A 26,889-nucleotide genomic window follows, 5' to 3' on the forward strand; every position below is an offset into this window, starting at 1 on the left:
TGCATTGGAAGAGGGGTAGTCTTATATGGCGAGTATAGCCCAAACACTACATTTTAGCAGGAAAAGTAGGGGGGTCGTCTTATACGCCCAGTCGTCTTATACGCCGGCAAATACGGTATTTAAAAAATATAGAATTCTTTCCTTCCAAATGTGACCTTTTTTTGTTTCTTTTCATTTGAGCACAGCTTGTAATGGGAGGTTTGGACTGACCTGTTTTTATAAGGGTGCTTTTATGATTTTGAAAAAAAAAAAAAATTCCTCATCCACCCTATTTTTTTGTTGGGGAAGCATGCAGCCCAGCTTCACATGTCTAGTCCTATGCAGTATATTCACATTGTTAATTCAGCAAGACAAAGTTGCCCCAAGGTGAATAATTATACACAAAATAACTTATTGCAGTGTGCATGCTATTATCCTGTACATTTTCAAATAAGACATGAGATCTGCAGCCATGACCAACAATGGGTTCAACCAAGATAACCGTGATGAACAACAAAAACAAATTAACAAGGGTGTGGATGTGTAAATTAGTCTTCTTTAAGATGCCTATAGATGGATGGACATTCAGCTGGGCCTAGCTGAATTTTGATCCATCTATGGTCATTCCCGCTCAACAGAAGTCATCCAATGTGTTCGGGCACGCGCACCCGCACGGATTGGGAGCAGCGGCTGTGTCCCTGCAGCCACTGAATCCCACTTCACATTACTTAAGACTGCCTGCACAGGAATGAACAACAGCTGGGCATCCCCATCTGGGCAATGGGGACCTCGCACTGGTGTATGCCTTTATGAATGAGGTCTATGCATCATTATTGTAGGCCAGGGGTCCTCAAACTGCGGGCCGAATGCGGTCCGCCGGCAGGAGCGTATTTTCCGCGAGGAAGGGACACTAAGTACAGGGGTGGGCAGGGGGCTGCTGTATCTTACCTGGCTCCGGTCCCAGTCCCACGACAATCCAGTCCAGGAAGCGCTGCTCCTTCATTCACTCCGGCCACTCTCTCACTCCTGCCGCTCGGCTCCGCCTCCTCACCGGTGATTGGGCACCAGAACTGTAGCTCAGGAAAGGCATACAGGCAGCCAATGACCTGCGAGGAGGCGGAGCCGAGTGGCCCTGTGAACATCGAGTGAGGTGAAGTGAAGGACAGCTGACAGGTAAGTGTGTTGTGCTGCTGCAACCAGGTATGTTGGCTGCAGCAGCACCATGCTGGAGCAGGGGTCAGGAAGTTAAGTGTCATTGGTGTCAGTGGGAGGAATAGTGCCCCATCATTGGTGTCACTGATACTAATGATGGGGCATTATTCCTCCCACTGACACCAATGATGGGGCACTATTCCTTCCCCCCCCCCCCCCCCCCCACTGACACTAATGATGGAACACTATTCCTCCTCCCCACTGACACCAACGATGGGGCACTATTCCTCCTCCCCACTGACACCAACGATGGGGCACCATTCCTTCCTCCCACTGACACCAATGATGGGGTACTATTCCCCCCACTGACACCAATGATGGGGCACTATTCCTCCCACTGACACCAATGATGGGGTACTATTCCCCCCACTGACACCAATGATGGGGCACTATTCCTCCCACTGACACCAATGATGGGGCACTATTTCGCTCCATAAGATACACTTGGGGGGAAAATGCCTGTGTGTCTTATGGAGCGGCCGGCCCAGTATTCCCGCCGCCACCGTATGTCCGCGTCTCTGGTCATCTCCTGTACTGTGTCCACATTTGTTTAAAAACTTTTTTTTTTTTAGAAACTATAGTCCGGCCCTCTAACGGTCTGAGGGACAGTGAACTGGCCCCCTGTTTAAAAAGTTTGAGGACCCCTGTTGTAGGCTACAATATTTTATTGCAGGGTGAACTTTGTTTTTTGAAAATCTTTTCTTTATTAACGTTTGATCTGTATCTGTAACTACAGATCATGCTTAATGCAAATTCTGTGGAGACCCACCTCCTCTATGTAACATGGAAGTGTCAGTCCACAGTAGCATCTCTGATTTGGGCAGCTTGGAACTCCAAACCATTTTAGCCACATCAACATTGTGGATCTTTCACTACTAGACAAATGTAAGATTTATAGTTTTAAATCTACTGGAAAAGGCTTTATTGGCAATGGTACCATTTACATGTGGCATACCCGCTTAAGGAGCACTTTCACCATAACTTAAAAATATTAACCTGGCCCAATCCAACCAGGCCAGCTACTCATATCATGGGCTAAGTCGTCCAGCAGTGTCATGAATTTAAATGTGTACATATTACACTCGGATATTTTAAAGAAGGTGGTTATTACTGGAATGTGAAGACAGCTTTGCAGCCACTTTTTTCTCCTGCAGAACTTTATGTTCAAAACCTACCAGCCTTTGTTTTTTTTTATTTTGAAATTGGCAAAATGTGGACAGTTTTTCATATTCTCTGCTAGAGAAGCCTTTGTAAGTGTAAAAAGTCAGCTCATACGCCAAAGGGTCCAGGCCCCAATATGTCTCAGATTTCCCCAAAGAAGCCAGAAGTAACTTGAGCAGTAGAACAAATGGAGCACTTACTTACGTTCTGAAATTAATATTGTATATACACAGTATATAGATCTGATATATTCCTCAGAGCTGTACAGAAATCAACAAAATATCTGTGCGGACTAGAGGACCTTACATTCTATGGTGTCTACCACAATCAACACAATATTTATTTATATAGGATAATGGACACACTCTGCAACTATTTTTATGGAGACTATGAAGACATTCATATTGGTCATTGTTCCAGGGGCTCATAGTCTCAAAAAACAGACTTGAGGCTGATGTTCTTCATTTGATTATAAAGGAGAACTCCATACTGCTGTTTGTGTTTTTACAAATCTTCTAGACCAGGTGTGTCAAACTGGTAGCCCTCCAGCTGTTGCAAAACTACAAGTCCCATCATGCCCATGGCTTTGGAAGTCATGCTTGTAATTGTCAATCTTGCAATGTCTCATGGGACTTTTAGTTTGGCAACAGCTGGAGTGCCGCCCGTTTGACACCCGTGTTCTAGATTTAGCCCTCCCCTCACCCAACCACAAGGGGTGAGATAGACTTTAAAACCTTTCAACATTCCTAACAGCTGACCCTCCCACAATGTCAAATGATATCCATATTTCCAGATTGACCCTCCCACAATGTTAAATGATATCCATCTTTCCAGATTGTCATATTTTATATTCACGCAAACAACATATTTATTATATTCCAAGTTGATAAAGATTAATCATGAAGTCATTATGTGTTGATTCCTATGTCCAATCTGTTTCATGCACTTCATAATATAGGCAATAATAAAGATTAATTGATACATGTTAATATGTTCTTATTCTTGAGGTATTGACACTTAAATGTTGACTCGGAGGGGTTTATTTACTAAGGCCTGATTCACACATGTGCAGTGCTGACTGAAGCTCATGTTTCACAGCTAATTGATACAGTAGTGGTTCAGGACAGGATTAGCTCAGGATCTTATCCTGTTCACACATATGCAGCTTAGAAACGTTTACCATAGAAGTCAAAAGCCTCTAAACCGCACCTGAACCGGACCACACTGCTCAGAAATCATATGTGACTTTTTAAAACCGCACTGAAGCTGCACCACCAGTGCACCGGACATATGTGCGGTGAAACGGCATTCAATCCGCATATATGTGAACAGGCAGTAAAGCTGGTTCACTCAGAATCTTGTGCACTTCTGCATAGAAACCAATCGACTTACAAGTTTTATTACTAAAGCTTAATCAAACAAACTGAGGTTAGAAGCTGAATGGCTACCATGTAATGCTACACCAGATTCTAAGTGAACTAGCTTTAGTAAATAAACCCCTATGAGTCCGATATTCAGCCAGGACTATGAATGTTGTGTTCTATAGGATAAACCATTTTATGATGTGATAATAAACCTGCCTAATAGGACATTAGTTTGTACTAGCAGGCATTAATTGGTGTAACTAAGCCTTGTTTCCAAAAACACTATATCCTTTTAATTACCATTAAAAAAAGGATCTGGCTTTATAACCCATGCCTGTATAAACTTATTTTGAGGGGGGGGGCGCATGCGCGGCCGGCTCTTGGATAGACATGGCTTGTGTCCCGCCCCGCTCCGTCCCGTTGCCAGAGATACCGCGGCACACTCCGGCCCTGAGGCTCCAAACACAGATGGCTATGTCTATGAAGGGTGTGTAACCCTCGAGAGCGATGCCATGCCGCCGCAAAATCCCTGGACTACCAGGGACATTAAGGAATTTCTTTCCTGCCGTGTCGGTGGGGATCCAAGATGGCGCCGGCTCCACAACAGGCAGACACAACAGCCATGAGGGAGACAGCACTTCCCAGCACCCAGATGTTAGGCTGAGAGCTCCCCTGTATCATGGGGACCCGGGTGAGTCCTCTCCTCCCCTGTCGCCCACCATAAGCAGCCCAGCAAAATCTAGGCCACGCTTAGAGGGGGATTCTTTCTCTAATAATTCACCGCTCATTCCATAATCTCTTCATATTAATGCTGAGCCGTCAGTGATAGAAACATTCCCCGTGTCTGATCAGCCTATTACAGAAATATGTATGAAAAATATGCTATTATCTCTGCATCAAACGTTACACAGTGATATAACAGCATCACTAGCCCAGATCTCCAATGTGGTTCAGCACCAAGACCATAGAATACGCCATATTGAAACAAAAATGGGAGAATGGGTCACGACGCATAATGACCTAATTGACGCACATGTAGACCACACCACAGATATTGAGCAAATAAATCTGAAATTAGCGAACCTGGAGGACCGCTCAAGACGCAGCAATATTAATTCAAGAGGTATCCCGGAGAATATCACCAACGACACATTGCTCCCACATGTGCGGGCACCGAGTCATCTATCCGTGATCTAGAGGTCGCCATAGATCGAGCACATCGGATACCTAAACCATCCTTCCTCTCAGCATCAATCCCGAGAGATGTTCTGGCTCGCATTCACTTTTACCACGTAAAGGAAAAAATAATGTCCGCAGCCAGAAATCCCCCATCACTCCCACCGTCTCATGCAAATATTAAGTTATACGCTGATCTGTCAAAAGCTACACTCCTCAACTGCAAAAAGCTGGTTACCATTACCAAAGACCTACGAAACCACGGAATAAGTTATCAATGGGGTTTCCCTACAAAACTGACTGTCAAACATCATGGTAGAATATACACTATCAAAAACCTGGAGGCAGGCATCGACTTGCTAAAATCCTGGAATATAAAACCCATGGATCCGCCACGATCCGCCTTAACAACAGCCAACAAATGGAGGCAGAGTGACCCCGGCCTAGTGCACCCTCAAAGCACCCCAACTGTACCACCTCGGGCATTATACCCCAACCTACCCATTTCTGGCAAACGGCCTTTTTCTATTATATCCATGTTACAAGTTAATGTTCGGCATTACATATGTGTCAGGGCTCCCAGGTGTGACCAGAGATGTGTGACTGACGCAGGGAAACGCAGACCTCAGATATGTTATAAACAATATAATTTATTAACACTAACAATACAAACATAAACGCAGTGCAATACTAAAACATAATACAGTGCAAACAAACCAAACCAAACCACCCACAGATAACAGTACATACAAGCAAGCGTCGTCAGGCAGGCCGGGTCAATATCAATAGGGCAGGTAGGTACAGGGGGAGCAAGCGGAGATTGGTCAGGGTCACAAGCCAGGGATCAGAACAGGTAGCAAGCAGCGTGGTACAGAGGGTCAGACAGAGGGATGGTCAGGAGCGAGCCGGGATCAGAGCAAGAGAAGTCAGCAGCGGTTCAGAAACAGGATGCAGGACAGAAACAGGATACAGGGCCCAGGACAAACACACACCAAGGCAGAGTCTGTGGGTCTGGCCATCCCTTAAATACCCCAGCATAATCAGTTACAGGTGTTAGCTGGCTGCAAAGTTGAGTCTCTGATTGCTGGGAACACCCGCTGGCCAGCCCTAGTACTGCAGATCAAAAGGCAGGTGAGTCCCACCATAGCTGGCCAGTCCATTCCTGACAGTACCCCCCCCCCTCAAGGAGCGGCCTCAGGACGCTCCAAACAGTCCTAGCTGGGAAAAATGTTCCACCGCCCGGGTCTGGTAACTGGCGGGATATCAAAGACTGGCACACCGGGCAGGACTCCGGGCAGCGGTACATCGGGCTGGACTCCGGGCAGAGGCACATCGGGCTGGACTCCGGGCAGAGGCACACCGGGCAGAGGCACACCGGGCAGAGGCACACCGGGCTGGACTCCGGGCAGAGGCACACCGGGCTGGACTCCGGGCAGAGGCACACCGGGCTGGACTCCGGGCAGAGGCACACCGGGCCGGACTCCGGGCAGAGGCACACCGGGCCGGACTCCGGGCAGAGGCACACCGGGCCGGACTCCGGGCAGAGGCACACCGGGCCGGACTCCGGGCAGAGGCACATCGGGCAGAGGCACATCGGGCAGGACTCCGGGCAGAGGCACATCGGGCAGGACTCCGGGCAGAGGCACATCGGGCAGGACTCCGGGCAGAGGCACATCGGGCAGGACTCCGGGCAGAGGCACATCGGGCAGGACCCCGGGCAGAGGCACATCGGGCTACCAGGCGAAGCAGCAGGCAGCGGGCCACCAGGCGGAGCGACAGGCACCGGGCCCCCGGGCGGGGCGACGGGCACCGGGCCCCCGGGCGGAGCGGCGGGCGCCGGACCCCCGGGCGGAACTACAGGTCTCGGGCCCCCAGGCGGAGCGACAGGCATCAGGCCCCCAGGCGGGGCGACGGGCATCGGGCCCCCAGGCGGGGCGACGGGCATCGGGCCCCCAGGCGGGGCGACGGGCATCGGGCCCCCAGGCGGGGCGACGGGCATCGGACCCCCAGGCGGGGCGACGGGCATCGGACCCCCAGGCGGGGCGATGGGCCTCGGACCCCCAGGCGGAGCGGCGGGCGCCGGACCCCCAGGCGGAGCGGCGGGCGCCGGACCCCCAGGCGGAACTACAGGTCTCGGGCCCTCAGGCGGAGCGACAGGCATCGGGCCCCCAGGCGGGGCGACAGGCATCGGGCCCCCAGGCGGGGCGACAGGCATCGGGCCCCCAGGCGGGGCGACAGGCATCGGGCCCCCAGGCGGGGCGACAGGCATCGGGGCGACAGGCATCGGGCCCCCAGGCGGGGCGACAGGCATCGGGGCGACAGGCATCGGGCCCCCAGGCGGGGCGACAGGCATCGGGCCCTCAGGCGGAGCGGCGGGCGCCGGACCCCCAGATGGAGCGACAGGTCTCGGGCCCTCAGGCGGAGCAACAGGTCTCGGGCCCCCAGACGAAGCGGCGGGCACCGAGTCACCAGGCACGACAGTGGGCACCGAGTCGTCTGGCAAGACTGCGGGCACCGAGTCAACTGGCGGAACAGCGGGCATCGAGTCAACTGGCGGAACAGCGGGCACCGAGTCAACTGGCGGAACAGCGGGCACCGAGTCGTCTGGCAAGACTGCAGGCACCGAGTCGTCTGGCAAGACTGCGGGCACCGAGTCGTCTGGCAAGACTGCGGGCACCGAGTCGTCTGGCAAGACTGCGGGCACCGAGTCAACTAGCGGAACAGCGGGCATCGAGTCAACTGGCGGAACAGCAGGCACCGAGTCAACTGGCAAGACTGCGGGCACCGAGTCGTCTGGCAAGACTGCGGGCACCGAGTCGTCTGGCAAGACTGCGGGCACCGAGTCGTCTGGCAAGACTGCGGGCATCGAGTCGTCTGGCAAGACTGCGGGCATCGAGTCGTCTGGCAAGACTGCGGGCATCGAGTCGTCTGGCAAGACTGCGGGCATCGAGTCGTCTGGCAAGACTGCGGGCATCGAGTCGTCTGGCAAGACTGCGGGCATCGAGTCGTCTGGCAAGACTGCGGGCACCGAGTCAACTGGCAAGACTGCGGGCACCGAGTCGTCTGGCAAGACTGCGGGCACCGAGTCGTCTGGCAAGACTGCGGGCACCGAGTCAACTGGCGGAACAGCGGGCACCGAGTCGTCTGGCAAGACTGCGGGCACCGAGTCGTCTGGCAAGACTGCGGGCACCGAGTCGTCTGGCAAGACTGCGGGCACCGAGTCGTCTGGCAAGACTGCGGGCACCGAGTCAACTGGCGGAACAGCGGGCATCGAGTCAACTGGCGGAACAGCAGGCACCGAGTCGTCTGGCAAGACTGCGGGCACCGAGTCGTCTGGCAAGACTGCGGGCACCGAGTCGTCTGGCAAGACTGCGGGCACCGAGTCGTCTGGCAAGACTGCGGGCACCGAGTCGTCTGGCAAGACTGCGGGCACCGAGTCGTCTGGCAAGACTGCGGTCACCGAGTCAACTGGCGGAACAGCGGGCATCGAGTTGTCTGGCAAGACAGTGGGCTCCGAGTCAACAGGCACGACAGTGGGCACCAGGTCATCAGGTATCGGATTGTCTGGCTCGACAGCGGGCATCGGGTCACCAGGTATGACAGCGGGCACTGGGTCACCAGGTATGACAGCGGGCTCTGAGTCAATTGGCACGACAGCGGGCACTGGATCAGGTACCGGATCATCTGGATCAACAGCGGGCATCGAGTCAACTGGCCTAATAGGATCGTCGGGCTGGATCAGTTCATCATGCTGAGTAGCGGCATCAGGCTGAATGCAGGCATCAGGCTGAGGAGAGGCTTCAGGCTGAGGAGAGGCTTCAGGCTGAGGAGAGGCATCCGGCTGAGTAGAGGCATCCGGCTGAGTAGAGGCATCCGGCTGAGTAGAGGCATCCGGCTGAAGAGAGGCATCCGGCTGAAGAGAGGCATCCGGCTGAAGAGAGGCATCCGGCTGAAGAGAGGCATCCGGCTGAAGAGAGGCATCCGGCTGAAGAGAGGCATCCGGCTGAAGAGAGGCATCCGGCTGAGTAGAGGCTTCAGGCTGAGTCACGGAAGGCAGGTTCACCGGTTTGGATACTGGCAGGATGGTATTGGTTGGAAAGAATTTTCGCTTTTTTCTGGTTTTAACTACTGGAGCACTGCAAGTAAACGCAGGTCTGCAAACGAATGGAGCAGCTGGAGACAGAGAAAAACTGGAGGATGGAACAGGAGAGGGAGCAGTTGCTACAGAGGGCTTTTTTACAGGGTTGAAGGCAGGATAGGTGCAGCGAGTGGGAACAGGGTACTGACATGCGGTAGATAGCCAAGTATACTGGGCTGTAACTGGAGGAGCTGGTGGGAATACAGGAGTAGAGTTAGAAGCAGGACTGGGTTTTTGTAAGCTGACTGAGGCTGGGTGCAACAAGTCTGTCCATGTCTGCAGTAGGGGTTGAACAAAGCTGAGCTTACACAAAGCCTGTCTGGTCAATGACTGCACTGCGTTTATACAATCTCTTAGTGTCTGTGGTGAACATGTGGAATAATGCTCCAGAAAGTAACCCACATCATCCTCTAATAACCACACCAGGGACTCAACCTGGTCTGCACTAAATGGTGGCAAAAATTCATCCCTGCATTCGGGGGAACCAGATGAAACCAACTCAACACAAACCTGAATCAATGGCTGCACCATAGAGAAATCTGTGCCCTGATCTACTAGAACATGAGCGAGCCGTATACATTCTAGCAGTTCATCCCGGGTATACTCCTTCAGAGTCTGATAAGCATACTCTCTGTCATCAAGCACTAGCAGAGATAAATACTCAACCTCATCCAGATCCATCCTTCCCATCAACAAGCCAAGATGGCTTCCCTGTGCAGCCACTTCTGGTCAGGATTGGCCTTGGTGTAATGTCAGGGCTCCCAGGTGTGACCAGAGATGTATGACTGACGCAGGGAAACGCAGACCTCAGATATGTTATAAACAATATAATTTATTAACACTAACAATACAAACATAAACGCAGTGCAATACTAAAACATAATACAGTGCAAACAAACCAAACCACCCACAGATAACAGTACATACAAGCAAGCGTCGTCAGGCAGGCCGGGTCAATAACAATAGGGCAGGTAGGTACAGGGGGAGCAAGCGGAGATTGGTCAGGGTCACAAGCCAGGGATCAGAACAGGTAGCAAGCAGCGTGGTACAGAGGGTCAGACAGAGGGATGGTCAGGAGCGAGCCGGGATCAGAGCAGGAGAAGTCAGCAGCGGTTCAGAAACAGGATGCAGGACAGAAACAGGATACAGGGCCCAGGACAAACACACACCAAGGCAGAGTCTGTGGGTCTGGCCATCCCTTAAATACCCCAGCATAATCAGTTACAGGTGTTAGCTGGCTGCAAAGTTGAGTCTCTGATTGCTGGGAACACCCGCTGGCCAGCCCTAGTACTGCAGATCAAAAGGCAGGTGAGTCCCACCATAGCTGGCCAGTCCATTCCTGACAATATGTCATGGTCAGAGCCTATTTGCACCCCCCTGTTTTGAGTTAGCATATTCCGCTACTCATATTACTTGTGTTTTTTGCAAGCATTTTTTACCCCTTTTCACCCTCTTACCTTCCTGCACCACCATTCGACCATCTGTCTCAACTCTTCTATTGAAACATGCAAATCCTATTGGAACACATCCTCCGACTTCTCGTTCGCGCCAACACTACTTTACCATTAATATAGACATTTTTCGCTCAAGACCGCACGTATCCAACTTCCCTCAGCATTTCAAGAAACGACTAACCTACTTCATTAACCAAATCAATGATCACCAAGATGATTAACATCACGTCTCTTAATGTTCGTGGCTTAAATTCTCCGTTTAAGAGATCAATGCTCCAAAAAGAAACCTGTGCATTCCATGCCGACATTCTCTTCCTACAGGAGACACATTTCGCATCTGCAAAGACTCCCAACCTGATCTTACATCGATTTTCTCACGTCTATATGGCTAATAACCCCAAGAAAAAAAACTGTGTCATCACAGCTATCAAAGATTTCACACAATTTCAGTACATCTCTGAAGTAGCAGACCCTCAAGGTTGCTACCATATCCTAGTCTGTAAAATTGACGAGATCCCATATACTTTGGTAAATGTATATGGTCCTAACAACAAACAGATTAAATTCTACAAGAAACGTCATTGGAAACCCACTTCTGGACTCTTCCTCAGACAAACGTTCCCCTAAACAAAGCTTCAACAGCTTTTTACATACCCATGATCTCTACGATATCTGTCGATGTCAGCATAGCACGGAAAAGGATTACACATACTACTTCCCATCTCACCTATCCTACTCCAGAATTGACTTTGTTACGGATAAATGGACTTTACAACATATAACATCTTCCAATATTGGCACCATAACCTGGTCAGACCACGCTCCAATCAACATAACCCTGGACGACAATCAACACTCTTCAATCCCTCGCATCTGGAGACTGAATTCAACGATATTGGAAAGCCCGGACAACCAAAAGTACTTGTTAGAAGCTCATTTATTCTTTGAATGTAATGATATACCTGATAGTTCTATATCCACATTATGGCCCGCTTACAAGGCATATATGAGAGGTATTCTTTTCCAACTCAATTCCTGCATCAATAAGATCAGAACACAACAAATTGACCAACTCTTAATATCCATAAAACTTAAGGAAGAATCCAACAAAAAAAATCCTAATCTATCTACATCTGCATCCCTAGCTTCAGATAGAAACAAACTCCGTACCCTCCTACTGTACAAATACGACCTCAACCTACAAAAAACAAAAGCTCAGTTTTACTCCCTAAGTAACAAAGCAAATTCACTCCTAACAAAAATAATAAAAGGCATCTTAAATCTAAAATCTCCTTGATCCAACACCCAACAACACAATCCTCCCTTACGAATCCGCAAGATATAGCTAATGCTTTTGCAACTTACTACACAACACTGTACAACATCAAAGATGATTCAAACACAACCCAACCAACAATAATTTTAATACAAAAATTTTTAAACACTACGAATCTCCCCCACCTTACACCAACACAACTCGAGTCAATATCTACCCCAATACCCTTTATGGAAATAGAAAAAAACATTAATCATTCCCTTTTAACAAATCCACAGGAAATGATGGCTTCACTAATGAATTTTATAAAACTTTTGCCCTGGCTCTTGCCCCACATCTCACTACTCTTTTTAACCACGTCGCTTCTACGGGCACATTTCCGAATGAAATGTTACAATCCATAATTACAACCATCCCAAAACCAGGCAAAGACCCCCAAATAGTCCAGAACTACAGACCAATTTCACTATTAAAACACAGACATCAAACTTTATGCCAAAAATTTAGCCCAAAGACTACTTCCCCTACTGCCTACATTAATTCACCCAGACCAAGTAGGATTCATCCCAGGTCGCCAAGCACCAGACGCAACCAGAAGACTTTTATCCCTCCTCCACAAACTAGACACCACCAAACAGCCCTCCCTACTCCTGTCCTTAGACGCAGAAAAAGCATTCGACCGCATACACTGGCAATTCATGAAACTGACACTTCAAAAATTTGAAATTACAGACTGGATGCTTTCTGCAATCCTCTCACTCTATTCTAACCCATCAGCTAGAGTGTTAACAAACGGCACACTATCACAACCCTTTCTCATTTCCAACGGCACAAGACAAGGTTGCCCTTTATCCCCTATAATCTTCACTTTACTCATCGAACCCTTAGCTTCAAACCTCAGAGCTGACCCGTCGTTCACAAGAATTACCCACCTTAACAGAGAACACAAAATTAGCCTCTTTGCAGATGATATTATATTAATAACTCACCCACACAAACCGCTCCTTACGATTCGTTCACATCTTAAAAAGTATTCAGATGTTTCATATTATAAAGTTAATGAGCCCAAATCTTCCATTTTAAATCTTCATACACCTACCAAAATCCAAAAAACACTAACTGCACAATTTCCCTTTTCTTGGGAACAACATAGCATTCCCTATTTGGGAATAAAAGTCACCTCTACGATAGATAAGCTATACGCGTCCAACCATAAACTATTACTTGAATCTATTCCAAAGGAATTTACTAATCTTCGCACATCAACATTATTGAAACTAGGAAGAAGAGCAACCTTAAAAATGTATATACTACCAAAATCCTATATATATTCCGCACACTCCCTATTCCTAATACCTTTTTTACCAAATTACAAGCGATACTTGCCAAATTCCTCTGGAATTCAAAACAACCGAGATATACTACAAATCTCTTAAACGCCCAATATCCAGAGGAGGTGCAAGTCTCCCATATTTGAAGTCATACTATACTGCCGCTCTTCTAGACCAAAATTTATTTCTGGTGGCACCCTACACAGGAAAAAATATGGTCTACTCTGGAAACTCCTCCACATATTCCGATCTTATCACGGGATATACTGTTTACACCAAGAATACCCCAGGCCAAAACTATACTCAATCACCCATGTATCCAGGCATCCTTACATGCATGGTATGATCTCTTAAATTGCAATTCGATTGAAACCACATCGTTGCCTACTCCCATTACCACGCTTTACCTCATTATTCCCTCTTTAAACCTGCTACAGTGGGAAAAAACGAGGAATAGCTCATACACAAAACTTATATACAAAAAACATTTTAGACCCTTTTTCCACCCTACAAAGGAAATTTAACCTTCCTGACATGGAAAACTTCACCTACTTGAGAATAGCGCACTCTCTACAAAAAACAAATGTTCCACGTGCTGAACATCCCTACCACCGCACACACATTCTGTTAACAAAACACAATACCCGAGAAAAGGGATTTCTACCTTCTACACATTCATCACCAGTTTACAATTTTCCCTACAACCTCCCTAAGCAACTAGGAGAAACTTCTCTCAAAACCAATTCCGCCACAAACATGGGAAAAAACCTTTACCATTACTCATAACGCTTCCCGATGCAGTTCCCACTGGGAATCGTACATAAAAATTCTACACCTGTGGTACTTGACACCGGTCAAGCTTTCCCTATACTATCCTCAACACTCCTCTGCTTGTTGGAGACAATGCGGGGACACAGGATCAACTCTCCATATACTCTGGACGTGCAAATCCCTTAGATCATACTGGAATACTGTTTTCCAATTGGTCTCAACACTAGCTAAATCCCCAGTTACGCCTAACTCTGCTCTTGCATTACTTCATATCAGAATTGATCAATTCCCAAGAGAATCTCGTACTATTATCATTCACATACTAGCAGCCGCTAAAATCAATCTCACAAAATTGTGGGATTCTACCAAAACTCCCTCTCTCACCTCGCTTATAGCAGATCTTAACGTCCAATGCGATATGGAGAGAAGATCAGCCCTTAATAATTCCTCCTACCATAAGTTTAAATTCCATTGGGCTAGATGGCTACGAAACCCGAATTGTTCCGAAAAATGTTGATTACCCGATTGTTCAAAACTAAGAATCTTTTGCACTAGACTAGTACGTTGCTATTCCCCCTCCTTTCCCTTTTACCCTTTCCCTTCCCAACGTAACCTTTATCCCTGTTTCTTTCCCTTTTCATATAGCTTACACACACAGCTACGGTTCTTTACCCAAATAAACTTCTTAGGTTAAAATAAGTGATGTTAAATATGTCCCCAGCCAAATGGTGGGGAATTTATTTCGTACAATTATTTTCTTGTTAAAATTGTTGACTTGAATCGTATTTTGATAACATATTCTGTTTAAAATCTTCAATAAAAATTATGGAAAATACTCTTATTTTGATGGGCTATACAATAGGTTTCACTTCAGATCTCAGTATTCTTCCAATAAATATGATTGCTGCATTGGCAAAGCTACTTCTTGAGCTGACCTTTTTGAAATGAATTTTTTTTTACAATTTGGAAGGTGCCTGGTGGAATTGAATTCAAAATGTGAGTGAATGACGATCTTACAAACAATAAATTTAAGTTGCAAATTGAAATAGAATAAGAGTACCACAGAATTTCAGGCTGACTTTTGGGGACCATATTTTCATCCCAGAAGCTACCTGCAATAAAGTAGATGATGACACAGCTACTGTCAGGGCCCTCCTCCATAAGCACTCTGGAAGGAGGCTTTGTGAAGTACACCTTCCTGGCTTCTCTGAATATAAATGAATCCTAGTTAATTCATAGTACTCGTCAGCTAGTGAATCGCCATGGTCACCGTTTGACCCACTGTGATTTAAAGGCTAACGTCACCTTTTGCAACATGTTACATCATTATTTAGGGTGTAGTATGTAGCTCAGCAACCCCCCGCCCACCTCCGTTATGGGAGTTCTTTTCCCTGCACAAGCTGTCACTTTTGAATGTGGCAGAACCATGTCATTCACAGAGATCTGTGAATTAATGCACTACAAGTCCCATCTGCCACTGTGGCAGACAGATTTGTAGTTCTCAATGAAATACAAGTGTGGTAATCACTACCTTTGCAGTCTATTGACACTTCCTCCAGCTCATGAAAGTGATATTAAACAATTTTGTGTGTTAAAATAAAAAATGTGCTATATGTTCATTTGTTTGATCCTTAGCTCATTTTACAAATAGACATTTCCCTCACCAACGCCTGATCTCATGATATAGGCGTATGGTTATCCTTCTGCTAGCCATATTGTTCCATTGTTATGACAGGCTTACTGTATTTTCTACAATGGCAATTATTTTCACCTTTGTTATGGTTTTACAGTTTTATATACAGCAAAATTTGATTCTTTAATCATCAGTTTCATACTTCTACCTGTATACATGACTGCAGTTGCCACTGTATCTACTAAAAACAAAAATGTTTCAACACAAATCTATTGAAAGGAAAATAAAAAAGATGTTATACTTGAAATTGCACAGAGTGGTCCTTTACCTCCTCTTTAACACTCCCCCCACCAGTACTGTCCATTCCTTCAGGTGCCTCCTTATCAAGCCAGGTGCTAAGGCGGCAACAAGCCAGACTGTGTGTATCTATATACACACAAAGCACCAGCAAGCCACACCCCCATTTCCTCCTCACAAGAGTCTAACTAGGAGCAGTAGGAACCTATGGCTCCTGTGAGACCAGAAAGTCAGAGGAGCAGCACTGTAGCTAGAACAGTGCTGGAGAGATGACAGCAGCCAAGTAAATGTTTAGGGTTGGGCAATAGAACAGGTAGTGGGGCTTTTTTTTTTTTTTTTTTTTTTACCTTAATGCAGGGCACGCATTAGGCTGAAAAGTGTTTTGACTTTATTAGGATTAAAAACATTTCTTGTGTACAGGAGTTTGCAGCATCAAAAACCTGTTTTGTTTTTTTTTTTGCATAGGCATTAATGCGCACACCTGTGTCTGGCGTTAATGCATTCTATTGGCCAGAATTTTGGCCATTAGAATGCATTAACATGGGAACATGCCTTAAGCCACTTTTGAGTGTTTTGTTTTTTTTTTTTATACTCAAAAGATCCTCTCCTGAATGCAAAGGTGATGGCTTTTTTTTTCCTCTGCCTGTAAACTCCCCTGCTACTAAACTGAAATCGCTTACAGTGTGCATGGACACAAAGGGTAACAGAGGGGCGTTTACAGGCAGAGGAAAAAACTCAAAAAAGCAGCATTTTCTGAAAAGCAACCCATGCTAAGATCGCTGTTCAAAAGTGATTGACAAGTGGTGAGGAGGTAACATGATGCCTTTTCGCTGCCTGTTTTAAACTTGTTTTTGTTGAACAAATGGGGGTGCTTCCCTATTTGCTTGAACAGGTCACATGTTGGCTATTAAACATCTTTGTCTGCTGTCATTACGGATAAAGGGGATGGGAGGTGGGGCGCTAAAAATGCATTTTGTTCCTCAGGATGGGCGGTGAGCGGCAGCAAGAGTCTGGCACCTAACTCTCAGCAGCCCTTAACAAGGAATACATGTTTTGGGGCGGAGGATCTTTTTATATCACTTCTAATACTAGAATAAAATCTTTATAATAGCAGGCTTAAGGACTCATTCACACAGGAACTCTTGCATTTAGCTTTTCTAAATTCATTTAGATGTGCCTACTTTTAAGCAGGTTTCACTGCATTTACATGCATTTAGCTGTGTTCAGCTTTTATAATCTGATCCCGGACACACAGAATTCTATTTTTTCTAAACACAGGTATAAAAAAAATGGTAAAATGCTCAGTGTGCAAATGTCAACTTTTATGAAAAAAAACCCCAAAAAACTATTAAGTATATTTTATCCTTGAATTATATGAAACAAATCAAAATAACACCTTCATTTTATCACACTATGCACACTGGGCATTTAAATAATGCTGGTAACGATAGCTGTGTAAAGTCACGTTAAAAATTTGAGTTTTTTAGCGTTTTTGCATTAGCGTTTAGTGGCATTTTTTTCTCATTTTTCCACGTTTGAGTTAAGTGTTTTTTTTTTTTTAACAAAAGAAAATTTTTTTTTTACAGCCAAAAAATGTTGATTACAATATATGTGTGCATGGACACATAGGATAACATGCTGGGGGGTTTACTAGATGCAGGAAAAAATGTCAAAAGCCGAAAACAGCCGCTGTAAAAACATCCAGTGTACATGAGGACTAAGTTTGACCTTCCCAGCAAATAATCTGTTTTCTAACTGAAACTGCAAACAAAGCGATGTTACAGAGATAATCTTGGTGAACAATGGATCTCTCCACACCTGATGTTTACAAGAGTTTTCTATTTGACAATTACAACATTGAGAAGAGCGAATACATTGCTCTTCCCATTACCCATTGTTCCCAATACCCATCATCATTCCCAATATTCATTGGCCACAATGGGTTCTGTCTTTTTACTGCACATGGGGCAAATTAACTATATTTACTAGCCTCTCCAGGCCCCATAAAAGTAAGCTGTGGAAACATCTTGTGAAGCACACACAGACACAAGTAAAACAGCACACAGTTAACCCTTTGATCGCCCCTCATGTTAACCCTTTCCTGCCCAGTGCCATTAGTACAGTGTCTGTGCTTTTTTTTTTTTTTTTACTCACTGTATTGGTCACTGGGGATGTCAGTGACACAAAGTCAGTCCCCCCCCCACCCCGTGTCAGAATGCCCGCCGCAGTCCTGCTATATGTCGTTGATTGCCAACATTACTAGTAAAAATATTTAAAAAAAAAAAAATTCCAGTACATATACCGCCATTTGTAAACGCTATAACGTTCACGTAAACCAATTAATTTACACATATTGGGATTTTTCTTAGCAAAGACGTAGCAGAATAAATTTTGGCCTAAATTTATGATGAAATTTGACTTTTTAAATTTTTTTTACTGGACATGTTTAATAGCAAAAAGTCCAATATATTGTTTTTTTTTTTCTCAAAACGGTCAAGTTTTTTTTGCTTATAGCACAAAAAATTAAAAAACACACAGGTGATCAAATACCACCGAAAAAAAGCTCAATTTGTGTGAAAAAAGGATGTAAATTTCATTTGGGTGCAGCGTTGACCACGCAATTATTATTTAAAGTAATGCAATGCCGCAACGCAAAAAACGGCCTGGTCAGGAAGGGGGGTAAATCCTCAGGAGGCCAAGTGATTAAAAAAATCCAAATGACTAAATCACATTTTCTGGATCAAACTTTTATAAATATCACTGACATATTTAGAAATATATGATTTTAAAATTATATTACAAAGCCGCAAGGTATCTATAAAAAAGAGTTTATTGAAACACAAGATACCATTGTAAGAAAGGAATACTGAATACTCTCACCGGCTGTTATGTGTATTCCTATTAGATTTTGTGTCGAAATTTATCTTATTGCAGAAATAGTGTATGTGTGATGCCATATCTCTAACCAATCAGTAGTGAAGTAGATGAATTATTAGGTTTATATGGAGATATGTATATCTACATATATAGTTTTTTTCTGTCCAAAATTTGCACAAAGAATAGTTTTAATAAAAAAAACTTTTTTTAAATTTTATATATATATATATATATATATACATATACATATATATACATATACATATATATACATATATATACATATATATATATATACATATATATATATATACATACATACATACATACACATACATACATACATACATATACACACACACACACACACTACAAATCTTTTTAGTTAAGATTTTACATGATTTACCATCCAAGACATTTATACTGTTTCCACAAAGTCCAGTTCGTTATAGTGAAATATTAATCTTTCCCTATAACAAATGAGTTACTTCAAGTACAAGGAAACTAAATAGTCAGGACTTATCTTAGAGTGACACTCAGTGGCAAAATGGTAAAAATACTAAAAACAAACAATGGGTGGAGTCTGAGACAAAGTCACCAATGAAGAGTAGATAACACCTACCGAGCTACCTCCTAGGCAGGTATATTAAAATTTTTATGAATGTATTGTGTGCCAGGAGATAAAAAGGAAAGTCAGGTAGACAGGATACACATTCACAGGATCACACTTGGAACACATTTATGGCAACACATTCAGAGGACACTCATATCATCAGAGGACATCTTCATAGTATCATCATTACCATCAGAACACACACAACCTTCCATCTGACTATCCATTTTGCACACAACTCCAACCTGTCCAGATGCCATTTTGTGAGAGCTCGATTCCACCCATCAGTCAGTAGCCATCTTTTATTTTACCTGAGAATTGGAGGGTAATTTATAATCTCTATTTGGGCAATTCTGGTTTACTATATTAATACATTTTTGTCGTTTTGTGGTAATTTAATTGTCTCCCTACGATAAAATAACCACCCACCTTTATATAGTTTCATTTTAGTATTAAGATTCTTATCTTGTTCTTGGGCTATATTGGCATACAGTTTTGTGTATTTTGATGCTTATTCCTTCTGCAGGGGAATAAACCGCTGAAATTCCATAAAACACAGACTATTGTCTGATAGTTAGATATTAATGGTTATTTTGTCTATGGGGACAAATTACCGTATTTTCTGGTGTATAAGGCAACTGGGTGTATAAGACGATCCCCTAATTTTTCCAGTTAAAACATAGGTTTTGGGCTATACTCACCATATATGACTACCCCCCTTCCGAGGCAACATCATTTAAAAACATCAGATTTTTTAATTGAAATGGTTATAACTTACCGGTACTTAAAATCCTTCAAAATCCTCATGTTCATCCTCTGACATCATAAGTTCATGAATGACATCTTGTGATACATTTGTAAGACAGTCATCATATGGATCAAATTCCAAATCAGATGGTTACCGCTGGATGTGCAGTAATACGGTAGCTTCGGCTACATACAGTATACAATATATATACAGCCCGCTGGATGTGCAGTAATGTACATACAGTATACCGCGCTGAGCCAAGCTGGCTCAAAACAAATGTCCCTATGACAGATTAATCTGTCAGCCCGTTGGATGTGCGGTATATACAGTATACTGAGTATATTCCACTGTGGTATATACAGTATACTGAGCCAAGCTGTTTCAAAATGTAACGGTACGTCCCTACTGTAATCAGCCCGCTGGATGTGTGTATGTACAGTAGCTGACGCTACATACAGTATAGGCTGGGCCAATCACGGCGAGCGATGTATTCTACTAATGAATACAAAGCCTGCTCGGATTGGCTGAGGTTGTGACATCATCAGCCCACCTCTCTGACTCAGCCAATCCGAGCAGGCTTTGTATTCATTAGTAGAATACATCACTCGCCGTGATTGGCCCAGTGTATACTGTTTGTAGCCACAGCTACCGTACATACACGCATCCAGCGGGCTGATTACATTAGGGACGTACCGGTACTTTTTGAAACCGCTTGGCTCAGCGCAGTATACTGTATATACCGCACATCCAGCAGGCTGACAGATTAATCTGTCATAGGGACATTTGTTTTGAGCCAGCTTGGCTCAGCACGGTATACTGTATGTACAGTATTACCACACATCCAGCCAGCTTGACCCAAAAAAACTCAAGGTTCACATTTTATACCCCGCGTATAAGACGACCCCCAATTTTTGAGGTATATTTTTAAGTTTAAAAAGTAGTCTTATACGACAGAAAATATTGATTTTTAGTCATCCTATATATACACATGTAAACTATTGCTGCAGAAAAAGTTGGTAAGGTTTATGCAAATTATCTGGGTGTCAATGTGCCTCACAGTCGAACTATTACATTATGTGTTTGTTTGTGACTTATTGTAAATAAACAATACTTTATTTCATAACCCGTAGTCCATATTTTCCACTGATCTAATCTGTGGTTTTAAAGGATTTTGGTTGGCTGTAAATTACTCAATTATTAATTAAGTCAGTTAAATTATTGCTATATTTGCAAGTACCTTTAACTGACTAAATTAATTGTCCAGGTGTTACCTGGCAGAACATATTTTTGGCGGTACCGCTGCATGAATTATTGCTAATTCATAATTCATCAAAAGCACAATACAAAACATTGTTGAAAACTCATTACATGCATTTAGATGTGTTTAGAAAAGTCCTCCATATAAACACAGGCTTGAAAGTGCCATTGTGAGTAAGGTCTAAAGTATGTTTATGTAAAATGTACCCTGCCTGTGCTGCATATTATGGAGGTGGCAGACTTTATGTACACCATCTAGTCAACAATGCATATCAAGGGAAACCTATGATGACTGCCAGTGAGCAGAACACTGTAATTAAAGTGGGGCTCCAGTCTCTGGTGAAAAAAAAATAAAAATAAAAAAGTCAGCAGCTACAAAAGCTGTAGCTGCTTTTAAAAAAAACAGCCACTTACCTGTCCTCGGATCCAATGGTGTCCTCACTGCAGCCTGGTTCACGGGCCATCCTCTGTCTCGGACGTCAGCAGGTGTGGGCACCTGGCTGTGACAGTTTGTGGCTTCACAGCCAGGTGCCCACTGCGCATGCGCGAGTGGAGCTGTGCATTGTGAATGGTCCTGCAGTCCTCTGGGACCGGTCACATGTCCCAGAAGACTGCGAGGGGGGAGGAGAATGTCCACTCGCCTAGGCAATCGCAGTGGAAGTGGGAGAGGGTACCTATCAAAACTGGGTACCCACTTCCCCACCCCCCATTCCCCAAAGGTGCAAATCCTTAATGGTGCGCGTGGGACGAGGCTTTAAAGCGGAACTTCCCCTTTTTGGTGGAGCTCTGCTTTAATAACTCGGATTTGTATGTACGGTATAAACAAGATCACACACTGTCATTGAATATTGCAACAAATTTTTATGCTATCAAGCATATGGGGCAATACTATGACAGCATTCACACTCGTATTTTACCAAAAATAAAACCGTCAGCTAATGTTCTAATGACAAATGCATATCAGTACACATAAAAGTGCAATTGTGCACATCAACATGCACTGATGAGCACTTTTCAGAATGTTGAGGTGCTACATGAGATGCATTACAATACATGTTAGACCTTGCATTTGATAATACTAAAAGTGGTTTGTATTGTCAGATATATTTATTACAAAAAACACCAACTCCTTTGTGTATGTAAAGGCATGGCCACGTACATTTGTCCTGTGTTAGAGATTACACTATCATCCATGGTAATGTATTCTTCAGTGCAATGTACAAAGAAAAGGACAAACACCATATTACCATAATTTTAAACAACTTTGTTCTGCTGAACTCCAGGCTTAGCACACGAACATTTTCTTTCACATTTACATTCAACGAGTGCTATCTGCATAAAACATGGAAGTAAAACAATCTGGTCCAGAGGAGACAAGTGCAAGTCTTCAAATAGTGCATATAATTTATTGGTGTTCGTAGACGACTGTGAAATATTCTAAATTACCCCCCAACCCACGATTTATCCTTAAGAAAAACTCTGGGAAATAAAGGAAAAACAATAAGAATTGCACTTATTTTGTCCAGTTTTTCATTTCTAGTTCCTTGATGCTTTTTTTTTTTTTTAAAACTAAAAAAGGTTTTGAAAAATATGTACATTCATTACACCCAGGTGGGAGAGCAGAAAGCTTTCTTTAGTTTGGTAATCAAAACAATTCTTGGTCCAAAGCAGTTTCTATCTGTCCTGTGGCTCTGCAGACAGTTCAGTGACAGGGTTTACAAACCCAGCATACTCCGAGTTCCCATTATCATCCATCTCAGCACTCACAAAATCGTTCTCCCATTCAAGGCCATTTGAGTCATCCGAGGCAGAGGCTCTGTGGCTTTCAGGCTTTTTGCCACCGCATTTTAAGGCTGCTCGGAGGATATCCTCTTCAGTCTTTGAGCGTTCTCGCATTGGAACTAGTCTGTTCATTCCTAAATGAGTAGAATTAAAGAAAATTAAAAAAAAAAAGGCTTAATAGGCAAGTCATGAATATATGCATTTTTTTTTCTGTGTGTTGAAAACAAAAAAAAAAAAAAAAAAATGTGACAGGGGGTCTGTTCCTCATTCTTTTCATTCATAGTTCAGGTCAGCAATAATGTTTAATTTCATAGAGATTATATAGCGCCAACATATTCCACAACACATTAAAAGGAAAAAATATAGCCTCTCTTTATGGTTTGCCCTAAGTTCTTTATTTCATACCCATATCTACTCCAGGCATCATGTCATTTGAAGCTGAACTCCAAGCAAACAGCTACAGTATATACAGTAAATACATTTATGAGATCAGTATTTCTGTCTGTCCAGTTTTCAGATTTGTACAGCTCTGATACAAAGCACAGTCCATTCTGGCAGATAAAAGATAATATTGCAGTTTAGTAATACTTCTAGGTCTCCTCCCAACCCCCAACCTGTGAGTGGACAGTGAAAGGAGAAGCAGCAAACTAATGAGCTCATCTATTACTCTGCTTTCTCCTCCTTTCAGTATGCACTCCCACTACAACACAACTAACTACTGAAAGCAGACGTCCTAGAGAATAAAATAGTGGTAGTTCCAATTTTTTAGGTCACACAATATTATCGCAAAAGGTCTAGGAAATGTAAAATGTCAGTAAAAAAAAAAAAAAAAAAAACCACACTAAAGTGAATTTTAGGGCAAACAAACAATAAATCACCCAAATTTTTGGTAAAAAACAAGGTTGCGCCGAGTAAATTGATACCAAACATTCCAAACATTAAATTTGTGTGCACCTATGAATGGTGACAAACTTCAGTACCCTATATTTTCTACAGGTGATGCTTCAAAAGCCCCTTATAGGTAATCAGTTTAGAGAATTATTGCTCTCACTCGGCGTGTGGTGATATGTATCGTAATGAACGTTTTCATGCGTAAGCGCCCTGACATGTGCTTTTACATTCATACGTGCGTATATGTGGGGGGGCCTCCACATTTCTTTTTTTGGGGGGGGGGGGGAGTTGATGTTATGTGTCTGGGTGTAACTTTTTTTTTTTGCAATAAAAAAATTTTTTTTTTTCCTTACTTAAATTTAACCACACAGTGGTTGAAGGCGAAAAAAAAGGTGAATGTCCTTACTTGGCCTAGTCAGAACCCAGACTTAAACCCCATTGAAAATCTGAGAATGACTTGAAGACTGCAGTCTGCAAAATGGTCACTATCAAATTTCACTGAACTTGGGCAGTTCTGCAAAGAACAGTGGGCAAATATTGTAAAGTCTAGATGTGCGAAGTTAGTAAAGACATATCCCAACAGACTAAAGGCTGGAATTAAAGCAAAAGGTGGTTCAACAAAATACTGACACAATGGGGTGATCCTTTTTCCAACTATGTGATTCTGTCTTTGAAGTTTTTTTTTTTTTCTGACATGTTGGTGTTACATCTTTCACTTGGATGTTCTAAGTTGCACTGGTTAAATACAGATATATGAAACAAAAACTGTGTGTCTTCATTTCAGGCTGCAAAACAACTTATTTTAAGAGGGGTGATTTTTTTCTATACCCACTGTATATCTATCTGGAATTCAGCTTTAAAGTAAGCCTGGGATAAATCTGTCCAATTTGAAGTTAGCATATGAGGAAAATCTGCACAAGTAAAGGCTGTTTTAAATGAAATCCACAATGGAGCCTTGGAGTGATGTCACCACGCCCACTGAGCCGTCTGCGTCAGCTGACATCAAAGCAGGCTTTTTTTAATTTTTTTTAATTTGTGCTGTATACGCTGTTCAAGCTAGTGTCGGCTTTGACACTACGGAATGTGAGTATTTATGAACTGTTTTTATGAATAAAATTGTCGTACGATTTTACACGATTAGTTCCCTCTCTCTTTCTTTACGAGTTTGATGTCAAGAAGATATTAATGTTCATTGAATCGCCTCCCTGTTGCTGGCTATCAATCTGCAGATCATTGCTCCCAGAGCGAAAGCGTGTGTGCTGGTTTATAATTGCTCTGGTGAGTTTATTTAATTCAACTGGTGGTGGCTTGCATTCATTTCAAGTATTAACAGTTTGGAGCACTGAAGTTTAAGTTAACACCTATTTCTTTAAATCGCACATTAGAATTTAAAAAGATTTTTCACCTATATTTTTTATACTTAAGGACACTATCATTGGACTTTTTTTGGAGGTTTTTTATTGCTTTTTTATAGTATTTTTTTTTATTATTATGATACTGGATTATTTATTTGTTTGATGAAATGAGTTTGTTATTTTATTTGCAATTAAATTATATTTTTGGCTTTTGATACACTTTATGATTCTTTTTTAATGAATGTATACTTTATAATTTATCTGATTATGTTTTTTTTGTGATTATTGATTATTTGGTTAGAGCGCTACCTTTTTTCTATCTTTGTCACATCCATAAATAGCATGACCTGATCTCATAAAACCACAATGCACAGGAAAGAGTGCAGGTAATTTTATTCCTCTGCTTCTTATAGTAAATCTGAAAATGGACAGCAGATTTTACTTAAACAGCTATTGGGCTGCATCAGTAAAAAGATCTATCAGATTGCAAGGCGCCAAGAAGGATAATTTTATATTCTAAATAATAGTAGTTCACCTTCTTCATCTTCCCACTCAAGATCCAGTGAAGTGCTGTCATCATTCCCACTGGTTGACTTTGTTCTAGTTGTTAAATCACAACTACTCTCCGTATTAGGCGTGAGGAGATTAGCATCAGATGATAACCCTAATTGAAAAGCATAATTTTGAAGCATTCAACATCCAGTACATTTTAATGCCTGCTTCCCATTCTAACCACAACTAATATGAAAGGAAAATTGAAGGGTTAGGTAAGACAAATTCTGCAATATTTACACAATCATTCTATTTTCATACCTTCACATAGGACTAAGTACAGGGGTTAGACAAGACAATGGAAACACTACATGACACCTTTTTATGCCACTAGAAGTCCTCAGTCAGATGGCCAGCATTATTCAACCCAGTTTCTCTGAACACAGGTAGTCTAGGATCCCAGTTCAGTTTAAACCCTTTAAGAATTATGCATGTTACTTAAATGGGATCCTACGTTGACACAAAGCACTGCTAACATTCTGGCTGTAATGAATATAGAATCATAATTTTTGAAGAATATTCTACTTCCTATTCCCTTCAGTTTACATGTCTGAAGGCCAAGGCACTTGGTCACATGATCTCTACTAGAAAACCAGCTATTCAGAACTCCAAATATTCCTTCAGCTGTCAGAGATTAACTGCAAAGCTGATCTGTCATGATCATGATCTGATCGTGTCCAAGGACATGAAAGACAGTTCTGTTACTTGTAGTTCCACAGACATGCAAAGCTGTCCCACCTGGCTCCTCCATGGGATTGGAGGCTGTGGATGTGACTGTCTCTCACCTGCTGTTTGATATATTTAGCTACATAGCCAGTCCACTCACTGCCTGGCAATCTGCCTCTCCATTTATGCCAAGATCTGTGTCAAATCCTCAACTGAGTAGCAACTAGTGTTCCTAGTCACAGTTCCTGTGAGTATCACTTTCGATCCCAAGTGTTCTTTGTACCAAAGTATTCCTAGAAATCCCCGGTTTTTTTTTAAGAAAATTCCTTGCTTTGTGGGCTTCCAGAGATCCTTGC

The 26,889-nt window shown here is 43.4% G+C and overlaps 1 protein-coding gene across 1 annotated transcript in view; it reads right to left on the reverse strand.

Annotated features, from left to right (window-relative positions):
• Positions 1-22,530: 22,530 nt before the first annotated feature.
• AP1AR (adaptor related protein complex 1 associated regulatory protein) overlaps positions 22,531-26,889 on the reverse strand; it is a 41,807-nt gene continuing 37,448 nt past the window's right edge. The window contains exons 9-10 of the mRNA XM_089691774.1: positions 25,851-25,979; positions 22,531-23,203 (exon numbers count right to left, since the gene is read on the reverse strand). Of these exons, the coding sequence (XP_089547900.1) occupies positions 22,962-23,203; positions 25,851-25,979 (371 nt within the window). The 3' untranslated portion in view covers positions 22,531-22,961. The remainder of the gene's footprint in view (positions 23,204-25,850; positions 25,980-26,889) is intronic.

The sequence above is a fragment of the Staurois parvus genome, unplaced genomic scaffold (genome assembly GCF_062004578.1).
Source record: "Staurois parvus isolate SC_StPar_1 unplaced genomic scaffold, SC_StPar_1.0 ptg000572l, whole genome shotgun sequence".
NCBI lineage: Eukaryota > Metazoa > Chordata > Amphibia > Anura > Ranidae > Staurois > Staurois parvus.